At 44.6% G+C, this 10757-nt stretch overlaps 1 protein-coding gene across 1 annotated transcript in view; it reads left to right on the top strand.

The window, feature by feature from the left end:
- Positions 1–5268, top strand: part of TRHDE (thyrotropin releasing hormone degrading enzyme) — a 3000980-nt gene extending 2995712 nt beyond the window's left edge. Inside the window, exon 19 of the mRNA XM_069629390.1 lies at positions 4443–5268. Coding sequence (XP_069485491.1) covers positions 4443–4589 — 147 coding nt within the window. The 3' untranslated portion in view covers positions 4590–5268. The remainder of the gene's footprint in view (positions 1–4442) is intronic.
- The last annotated feature ends 5489 nt before the right edge of the window (positions 5269–10757 follow it).

The following is a 10757-nucleotide window of genomic DNA, read 5'->3' on the forward strand; positions in this document are numbered from 1 at the left end:
GCAGTTGCAAAGGCTGTTCTCGTGTTGCCTCATAGCAAAGCAAACTTGAAAGAACACAAATGAATTCCATGTTTCTATTTGTGCTGATACAACACGTGCGTCCTAAAGAACATGTAAAGTGAACACGTTGACTGACAAGCACTGCTATGATGTGGACTTCATAAAACCTTTCGTCGGGAAGGGACAAACGGCCTCAATCTGAGTCCGGTAAAAAGTGCTGATATTCATGGATTTTCCCAGATCGGCCAAATATGGGTTTGCGCCAGCTAAGAGCTGGAGGTGAGGTGGAGGTGAGCCAGGCACCCTACCAGCAAAAAAGGCCCTCATGGAGTTCCCTCTCTTTTCCTCTCTCTCTCTGGCTGCCCACCCTGGGCCCTCTTCCAGCTCCTTCCTGTGAGGCTAGAATCTTGATGTCATTTTCGACTCCACCCTCTCCTCCTCTCCTGACATCGCTAATGTCTCTAAAAAGTCACACGATCAGCTGCACCTCCTCAGAGCTATTCTGGCTTTTTTCACTTCCCCCCAGTAGATCACTGTTTCCAGGGCCCTGATCCTTTCCATGCTGCACTATTGCAAGAGCCTCTTTCTAAATATGCAGTCTGTACTCTTCAACATTTACAACTTATCCAGAACAGGACTTCAATACTTGTCCTTGGCCTCAAGCCCAGGGATTATATCTATCCAGCTCTGAAATCTCTTCACTGGATCCCTGTGGCTGCAAGGATCAAGTTCAAGACACTCTGCATTGTCCACAAGGCTTTCTGGAGCCTGGGACTGCTGTAGCTCAAGCTTTCTCTTCCTAAACATGTTCCTTCTCGCGCTCTGTGCTCATCCACGTCCAACTCTCTGAGGGTCAGACGCTACTCCAAGCAGAGAGTTGGGGGCAGATCTCTCTCCTTGGCTTTGACCTCCATCTGGAACAGCTTCCCTGCCTCTCTCAATCTTGAGCAGAACCACCTCCAGTTCCGGAAGCAGCTCAAGACCTTCCTTTTCGATTCCACTTTCTCTCTTCCTCTCCCCTGCTGATGTCCCAGACCGCTCCGCACACTGGTCACCTGGCGCCCACTGAACTTGGGCCCAGGCTCCTGAATGTCCAGCTGCCCTTCCACTGCCTCTGGGCTCCCCCAGTACTTAAGGGTCTGTATCTGCAACCCTACAGTCCCTTCTCTCTGCACTTATGAGCCACCCTCCGGTAGCACTTCTCAACCCCACCCTCCAACCCCCGGATCTTCTCCCCTCCCTCTTCCCCGCACTTGTGCGATCTAACTGACACAAGGCCTAGTAAGATCTTTGTTCCCTCCTCCTCCTGTTTCCCCTCCTTGTTTTTTCGCGCCTAGAAACACTTGTGCACAGGCACGTTATAAATGACTTATATCATATCATATACCTGAACAATTGACTTGCCACTACCTTAGAGCACACAAAAAACAATTCCACTTGTTTTGTTCTTTTGCTTCTTCTAAAGTAGTTTGAGGTGCATATTCTTTAAAGCTTACATTTTCAGGCTTTTTATAAGGTACATTGTGATTGCAATGTCGTATTTATTAATGGTTTGTGACCCTAATGAGACCTTATGGTAGTGAACTTCCTCTATAGGGTATATGTCTAATGGGACCTATACATGGAACATCATATTTTGAAGGTAACTCCACCAGCTTCTGAGATCCATAAATGAAGGTATGATTCTTTGATCAGCTCTTACAGGATATATGTGCATGGGATTTACCATAAGCTTTTCATGGTATCTGTGCTAAGTCTTATGTTTAGGATGTTGTAGATTTCTATCAATCAATTCTTAAGTTTTGATATTGATATTGATATTTTATTTCTATCACGCTCATACACAGCGATCTTACTAGGCCCAGTGGCATTGAGAACGTGCAAGTGCATGGGAGAGGGGGAGGGGAAATGTGCATGGAAGGGGGGAGAAGTGGAAATTGCGAAGCAGAGGAGAAACAGATAAACACACAATAAATAAATAATAAAGGCAACACACAGTGGTAGTGCAGCCAGCAATTTGCAAGTGCTTGGTTTAAGGCAGCAGACAAGGTAGGTCTGATAAGTGCAGGAAGAAAAGGGGGGGGTGTATGGGTACAGATACAGACCCCAGTGCAAGGGGTGGCCCGGAGGCAGTGCAGGAGTGTGGTATGGTGAGCAGGTACTTGGGCCTGGAGGCTAGAGGGTGGCCAGGTGCACGGTGCCAAGAGAGAACAGATCAGCAGCGGAGAGGGGGAGCAAAGGCAGAAGAAAAGAGGAAGGTCTTGAGGTGCTTCTGGAACTGTAGATGGTTCTCCTCAAGTTTTAGAGTGGCAGGGAGGCTCTTCCAGAGAGAGGCACCAGCCGAAGACAGAGATCTACCCCCAGCTCGTTTCTTTTAAAAACGACTGACCATGAGGGAGTTGGAGGTAGAGGAGTGATGACCTTGAGAGGGGAGGTATTTGTGGAGGGATAGCTGAAGGTATTTTGGATCCAGGCCCCAGAAAGCCTTGTGGACAATGCAGAGGTTTTTTAATTTAATCCGTGCATCCACTGAGAGCCAATGGAGAGATTTCAGGGCTGGACAGATATGATCCCAGGGCTTGAGGCCAAGGACAAATCTCGCAGTCCTGTTCTGGATTAGTTGCAGAGGGCGGAGAGTAGAGGCAGGTAGATTTAGAAAGAGGCTGTTACATTAGTCCAACCTAGAGAGAACCCGAGCTTGGGATACCATGAGCTTCTGGGGGAAGGAGAGGAAAGGCAGAGTACCTCTGAGGAGGCGCAGTAGGAAATTTGACTTTTAGAGACCTCAGAGATGTGGGCGGAGAAGGAAAGGGTGGAGTCAAAGATGACCCGAGGTTCTTAGCCTTGCAGGTGGGGGTAGGAGGTCGGCCAGAGAGTGAGGGTAAAGGATGGTGAAGGTGTCCTGATGAGGAGGATCTCCGTCTTGATGGCATTCAGACAAAGATCATTGGCGGCACACCAATCTTGAATGGCAGTTAGGCAATCAGAGATGAGAGAGGGAGCGGAGGTGGCAGAAGACAGCCTGAAAATTAGTTGAGTGTCATCAGCGTAGCACTGGAAATTTGAGAAGAAAGTGGCAATGCAGTGGGCGAGAGTTGCCAGATATTGGTTGAAAAGCCAGGGCGAGAGGTTAGACCCCAGGGGAACACCACAGGTAGAGAGGAAGATAGATGAAAGGAAGGACCCAAGTTGGACCTGGGATGGTCGATCTGAGAGGAAAGAAGTCAGCCAGGCCAGCGCCTGATCAGTGATACCCAGGTTTTCACGGAGACGGTTGAGCAGGATGGTATGGTTGACCGTGTCGAAGGCAGAAGAGAGATTGAGGAGGATGAGGACAGAGGGAATGTTAGAGTCAAGGTTGGAGAGCAGATCTTCATGGATGTTCAGGAGAGAAGTTTCCATGCTTCTGCCAGCTCTGAAGCCAGACTGGTGGTCATGGAGACAGCCAACAAAATTGGAATGAAGGTTAAGCTGAGAGATGGCCAACTTTTCCATGAGTTTGCCCAGAAAGAGAGTAATGGAAATTGGGTGATCGTTAGCTGGACAAGAAGGATCAGCTGTGGGTTTCCTGAGAAGAGGATGCACAAAGGAGTGCTTCAGAGGGGAGGGGGAGGATCCCGAGGCAAAGGAGTGGTTGTAAATATCAGCAAGGGCCGGAGCGAGGGTGTCAATGTGGTCCTTGATGTTTTAGAGGAACAGGGATGAACCTGTTGTGACGAGGCTTTCATAGATCGGACTTGTCTAGCGACCTTGTCAGGGGAGAAAAGAAGAAAGGACAAGAAGGATAGTGGGGGGTGGCTAAAGGAGGGTCAGCAAGCACAGATGGAGAGGGGAGAGGAGGGGTATCTGTAAACCCCTCCTCTGATGTGTTTCTTTAAACAGTTGTGCATTTTGTTTTATATTTGTGTATGGGAGGGGGTTAATTCATTTTAAAGATGTATTTACTGATTTCTAATCAATCAATTAAGTATGATGATATTGAAATCAGGAGCCCCCAGAGGCACCAATAGCTTCTATAGCGGATTTGACATCTCCAGGCATGTTGCTCATGGAGAAAATCTAACTGTGGACCCCCACACCGAGGATGTGAGAGAGGCCATCTCTTGGAGTGAACACCACGCAGTGCTACTCGTTTACCCTTCTACCCACCCAACCAGGCAAAGTCGAATTGTCTTTGTTACCACACACATCAGGCTTTTCTGACTGGCAAGATGTGTTATAGTCTGTCTGGGCGTCTGGTAAGTTTCTGTTATGACGCTGCAGGTCTTTTAAAGTTCCAAAGATTGTGCAACGTCACTTCCACTACCGCTTTGTGAATGATAAACCAGTGCCACTACCTAGCACGATTTTTTGCAAGGTTTGTTAAACAGTTGTCTTACATGATTGAACCTCTAAATAAAGTCACGCTCTTATTTACAAATGCCACTTTCTTTTCTTTGCAGCTGAAGACCTTCATAAGAGTGCACGGAGGCGGGGCAGTTGCGGCTCCTTTCTCTCGAGCTGTGGAAACGGTAGAAGCCAATGTGCGGTGGCAGATGCTTTACAAGGAGGAACTTTTCCTGTGGCTCCGGAAAGCCCTAAAGCAGTAAATCTGGACCGCTTTCAGACTCTTTATCAAGAGGTTCTCGGGGGCAAGTTGTCTTGTTTGTACAAACAAGGATGTTTACTACGGAATGTTTGCAATCAGCAAAGACAAGGCACCGATTGCCTCTATTTTTGCACTCAGCTCTTTTTCAAATCTACAGAAACGTTTTCATAAAAAGACAGTCGCAATGAAAGCGTGGATTTCAGACCATGCCACATTGAAGGAAATTCTGTAATACATTGTGCATGTCTGTGTCTGTCAATTGAGCAATCTTCGAAACGTACGTTGTGCATGATTGTTTGGTCCTTCCCAGTATTCCAGCATGTTGACTTGTGTCAAGGTTTTGTATTTGAATTCCTGTGACATCAAGAATGGGCACCGCGAGAAAGCACAAAGGACATTCATGACAATCAATGTTGCAAGGACGGGACTGAAGGAAGAGGTTAACGTGGAATGACGGAAGGATAACAATAGACTTATAGACGTTTTTAAAACGAGACCATACATGGCAGTCAATTCTGCAGTCAGATTGTTCATTAAACTGTGTTGGATGCCCATGACTTGGACACTAATGATGAAATTATATTTTTCATAGTACTGATATTACAGACACACACTGTGTATTAGTGGGACACCTATTTCACGTGAACCTAAATGAGATTAAATATTGTTGTTCAAGAAAATTGCACACTTGACTTCTGATCATAAGGTAAAAAAAAAAGTGTCCTGAATATAAGTATTCGCATGACAAATAATTTGTCCCAGCTTGAGAGGAGCCTCCCGGATGCAACTTTTCTTAAGGTATCAGATTCGTCACATACTAATGCATAGTGCAATTCTGGTAAAACTGATAGAACATGTTCTATTATGGAATTAACACGATTCGTAGAATTATTTGCGTGTGAAACAGGGATTTGCGTGTCATTCTGCCCACAAACCCCAATTCGTCAAACAGGATTTTGCTGGCAGAATAGCATGCAAATCTCTATTTTACACGCAAATAATTCCATGAATCAGGGCCTTACTGTATGTCATTTTCTCCCCTCAAATCCTGAAAGAGGTAGTTGGTGCTTAATACTAGTTGATATCTTGAGATGTCCTGTACGGATAAAATCATGGCTGAAACATGTTAATTTGACAAGCATTTGGAAACCAATTTCAAAAGTACTCATTACTGACGGTGGAAACTGGTATGGCTAGACAAGGCAATTGGTCACCATCGGCAATACAAGTCAAGTGTACAAAATGTCGAACAATTTTGAATCCAAAAGAACCATTTTGAACAACACATTCCTCAATGAAGACGATTTTGTTTCAAAGAGTTACACGCAGTATTTGTGCTCTCTATTATCATCAGGAAGGATTATGGGAAATGTGCCAATCTCATAACCGGCTGCTGTGCATCAGATAGCACTGGCTTCAAATGTTTCGAAAATGCCAAAATGTGTATGTGGTAATAACAATGACATGACTTAAATGACTGGAGTATGTTGATTTCCAATCATGCCTCTTTAATCTTAATCCAAGTATGTATGCTTTGATAACAAGCTGCAGACATTATGTTGCAGCCTCAAAAATACTGACACAGTGAAAAATGTTCAATCAAGAACAAGAAACATGCACACAGATGCAATGGAATACAGACATATTTCTTTTTTTATGAATGTTTTGATATATTATTTTTATGATTGCTTTAACTTTCTGTGGATTTCTATCGTTTGAATATTCAATTACAACTTATTTTTCATGCAAATTGAAGGACACTGTGTTGTTTGGCATATGTTAAAACACTGACCGGAAGATCAGTTCTAGTTATTGGACGTTCGCCTCTGCTTTACTGCTATTTGTTTCACAGAACGCCAACTATGCAGTTGTGTCAGTCAAGGCATAACAACCTGCTTGCTAAAGCTCTCTTTTTTATAGCATTTATAACATTAATATTAACGCATAGACACAGAGCCCCACAGCACTTGGAGACACTAGTCAGCAGCACCAAAAGCCAGCCTTTGCAATAGCCAAAGGCACACTCACTAAGTGGCACTTCTTTGCTGCAGGCTGTCAGCCTGAAGACACGTCTCCGAAACGGCAGGAACACTTCAAAAACAGCAATGAGGCACTAATTATCAAGTTCAGACAATGAGGAAACCTTCTACACTCCAGGTGCGTAGGCCATTTAAATCCATTCCTGTCATCTCATGGAACTGTTTGCACAGGCATTTGATTAATTATAGCCATTTGAACTATTTTATTTGGCCATATTAATGTCATGTTCTAGTATCTTAAGCAATCAGAATCCTTGCTACTATTTGCCAGATTGTACAGTTAAAATATTACAGCTATTAAGAACATCATTATACCCGTGTTCTTAGTTCATTATTCCACTATAACATATTCTACACTCACAAACGGTACATCCTGCAACATGTAACAATTCTTTTTAAGGCACTAACATGTGTCCAAGACAGAGAGCTGTCAATTATGTCTTTCACTGCAATTGCTCAAAAATAGTTTTGTATAAATCAAATGTTTTTGGATTAGGTAAAAATGTATCATTTACCTGAGGTGTCAACGCAGACCTCGTCCTAAAGTTAGCTGAGTTGTTGCATTTGCTGACTTGCGCATCTGCTGTTTGCAGATGTGCAGTTTACTACTTCGCCGAGACCCTGATTCATGGAATTATTGGCGTGTAAAACGGTGATTTGCGTGCCATTTTGCAGGAAAATCCCTGTTTGACGAATGGGGATATGCGGGCAGACTGGCACGCAAATCGCTGTTTAACACGCAAATAATTCCATGAATCAGGGCGAGTCTTTAACAGTGCAATGTTGGCAGAACAGAACAGACACATGCCCAACAAATGCGTGTCTCTGCAGTCAAACTGGGAAATTGACCAGCATTGGATATCAAGCTGCTACTTTGGCCCCATTCATGGTAATGTCCGCAGAAATTCCACAAGGGGCGTGCACTGAGAAGGACACTGCATGAGCCTGTGAGCAGAATAAAAAATGTGCGCCCCGCTTATTCATGGAATTGATCATGCAAAGTAAACGTATTTGAAATTTGAGGCCGGAACGCCCCCGACACTCCCACCCGCAAGGCGAAAACTGCCAGATCAGCTACCTTTGTGCGCTCCCCAGGGAACAAATACATGCACCTTCGAACAGTCCATGGGGTCCCCCACAAGCAGACCTGGATCTCAGGAATCTTGTGCATGGTTCCCCGTAACTGTTCCCATCACCCCATCAACCTGCGCATGAAAAATTGTAACTGTGTCTAAACTCAGAAAATCTGCGTGCAAACCCTGGTAAACCATTCCTGCACCCTGCTACACTGCTTATGTGTACCCCTAAATTACTTCATCAGAATCCCGGTTAAGTACACGCACCCCGAAATCCAACATGCAACCCCACCTCCAAGCTGCATATACTACGCGCAAGTATACTTACGTCTGCCTCCGGGTGGAGGATCGTCTGGAGGACTTACATGGCCATTTCCCGCCCAATAGGTTGCGCAATCAAGCTTATCAATACGTCTTGTGCCATGCAATAGTGGGCGTGCAAGGGACTGCCTGCAGGTCATCCCTCGGAATGCTGACTTTTTCCAAGTTCTTCCCCATTTTTGGTGTTCCACCCCCCTGGCCAGCCCTCTGCGCAAGCCACCCCCACGTTCTACGTGGAGTCTCGCACAAGGCCTTTGCTGCTCACACAGATGTATTGAGGAACCAGCGTGAACTCCGCTCAAGTCCTAGAAAAGTACTGCACATACAATTTCATGAATCGACGAAGGCGGATTTGCACGCAATTGAGCGTGCATGTAACCTATTTTCCGTGCAGGGCTCCTCTCAGTACAGTGTAGGAGTTGGTAATCATTTCTTTTCAGGTTGCATAAGCTAGCAAATCAGCAGATGAAAGGCATAAAGATAGCAGCTCATTCTAAAATCTGCAAAGGCAGGACATGTGCCTGAAAGCTGTCAACCATAATCTACATTTATTCTGTCAAGAAAAGCTGCAGTCTAGCTTAGCTCTCATGGTCAAAGCACGGGAGGAGGTACTACAAATGTAAGTGTCAAAATGAGGCAATATATTATTTTGTAAATACCAGATGTGGCATTATAAAAGAGGTTGGAGTAACCAAATTATCCTCCTTATAACAGACAACACAATTGTGCCACATTAAGAGTACATCTGTGTGGGAATAATTAGTGGTAATGTAGTGGTAATTCCATTACCATGGCATTGCCGCTGCATTACTGCACCACCGTCCTACAACTTTGATTGTAAGGTGGAGGATTTTGCACCTGCAAAATGGTAGAGCCAATTCCTTCACATTACTGTCTAAAAACAGCAATGTCATTGGTAATTCCACTGAAATCCTCATGGATTTAAAAAAATAGAGACTACCACAACTTGGAATCACGTAGTAAATCCTTGAGACCAAGTGGTGGTAAGGGTAATTCCGTTTGGTGGTATTTCTGCAGATTTACCACCAAAATACCACCAAACTAATACGGCCCAGTAGGCCGAATTTCCACTGTCTGCAAGCGAAACTGCACTATCAGATCTCTCAAGACTGATTCGCTGAGATCATTACCAATATGCACTTCCAGTGCAATAGCATTCAACCCTGGTGAAACACTGTCTTCAAAAACTCGAACTTCTTCTTACAATAAAGTGGTACGGTGTATGCCTTTACTGTGGTGTGGTTGAATACAGTTCTACTGCAAAAGCAACATTTCTATAATTACTCAGCTTGCCCATGTATCAGACTAGGGTTGGATCAAGTCTCAGAGTTTTTGATCACATCTCATGTTCTCATGGACAGATTCAATTGTCATAGTATTACCTACATTCCCTAAAATACACCTGAAAACGATTGAATGTCTGCGTTTGGTGCAGTATTGCAGCTTTGTAATCCTTTTAGAGACTGTGGAAGCTTGGACAATTGTAACGCCCTATATTTTGGGTAGGAGGGTCCAATCAAACCATTAATTTTGATTAAATGACTCTCACCCACAGTTCAATGGAGAGTGGTGATTAGATAGAAGGGGCCACGAGTGAGCACACATGCATTTGCGCTCACAGAACCAGTGATTGCAACTTCCCATTTCCACTGCCTCTTTAACTATTTGCATAGATGCCGCTGTCGCTTGTCAGCGGCCTCCTCCCTTCCCTCATTACTGCCTTTTTGCTTTGGGAGATATACGACTTTCCATTTGCAGGGATTTCCGCAAGATCACACAAGATTAATAACTTCTCAAATACCCAGCATTAAAAAAATAAAGAAATAAAAATAACTAAGTTCACAACGACATTCCAATCGTGAAAAAAAAAAAAAAAAAATACTCATGCATGTAAAATCATAGATAAAACCTGCCAAAAGTGAGCAGGTCTAGGATACAATCTACTTCATATGCCGTTGGCATGGTAACCCTGCACTTTCTAATTGCTTGCAACATTTAAGACCATCGGGGTCATTACGAGTTGGGCGGTAAGGGTTAAAGGTCACCGGTAATGATGCCGGTGCCGGAAAACCCTTACCGCCCTATTCCGAGGTCCCTTAGCTGGTCCCAGCAGGAACGGCTGGTCTGACCAGCCGTTCTCTGCGGGGACCAGTTAAGGGACCTTGGAGCTAATAACGGGCCCGCAGTTAGCGCCTTCCCTATGGGGGCTCAAATGGGAATGGGGAATGGTAAACTGAATGGGGATTTACCGGGTCCGCACACGGTCAGAATATCCCAGTATGTCCCCATTCTGCCAGACCGGACACAGACCCGGGTTTGGAGGCAGCCATGGCGCTAACAGCGCCATGGCTACCTCCAAACTCGTAATGACCCCCCATGTCTATTGTACTTGCTGACTTCAAATTAATAGTGCTGGTGCGGTTAATCTAATTTGCTCCCTCTTAAAGTGGGAAACAATATCCCTCTCTCTCTCTCTCTCGCTCTCTCTCTCTACATCATTTATATAAAGGGAAAGGAGAATAATAAAATCGATTACCGATTTACCAATTCAGAGACATTTTTATTGAATGTGCAATTCCTATCATGTCCATGATACCATTTTGCAGTTAGAGTGCCCTTATTGTGCCAAACTACACGGTCTAATCAATGATAGGTGAAACATGTTTATAAGAAATGACCAGACCCATATGAAGAGAGCCATGAAATGCTTTA

Source organism: Ambystoma mexicanum, chromosome 12 (assembly GCF_040938575.1).
Source record: "Ambystoma mexicanum isolate Mex_15411 chromosome 12, UKY_AmexF1_1, whole genome shotgun sequence".
In the NCBI taxonomy this organism is placed as follows: domain Eukaryota; kingdom Metazoa; phylum Chordata; class Amphibia; order Caudata; family Ambystomatidae; genus Ambystoma; species Ambystoma mexicanum.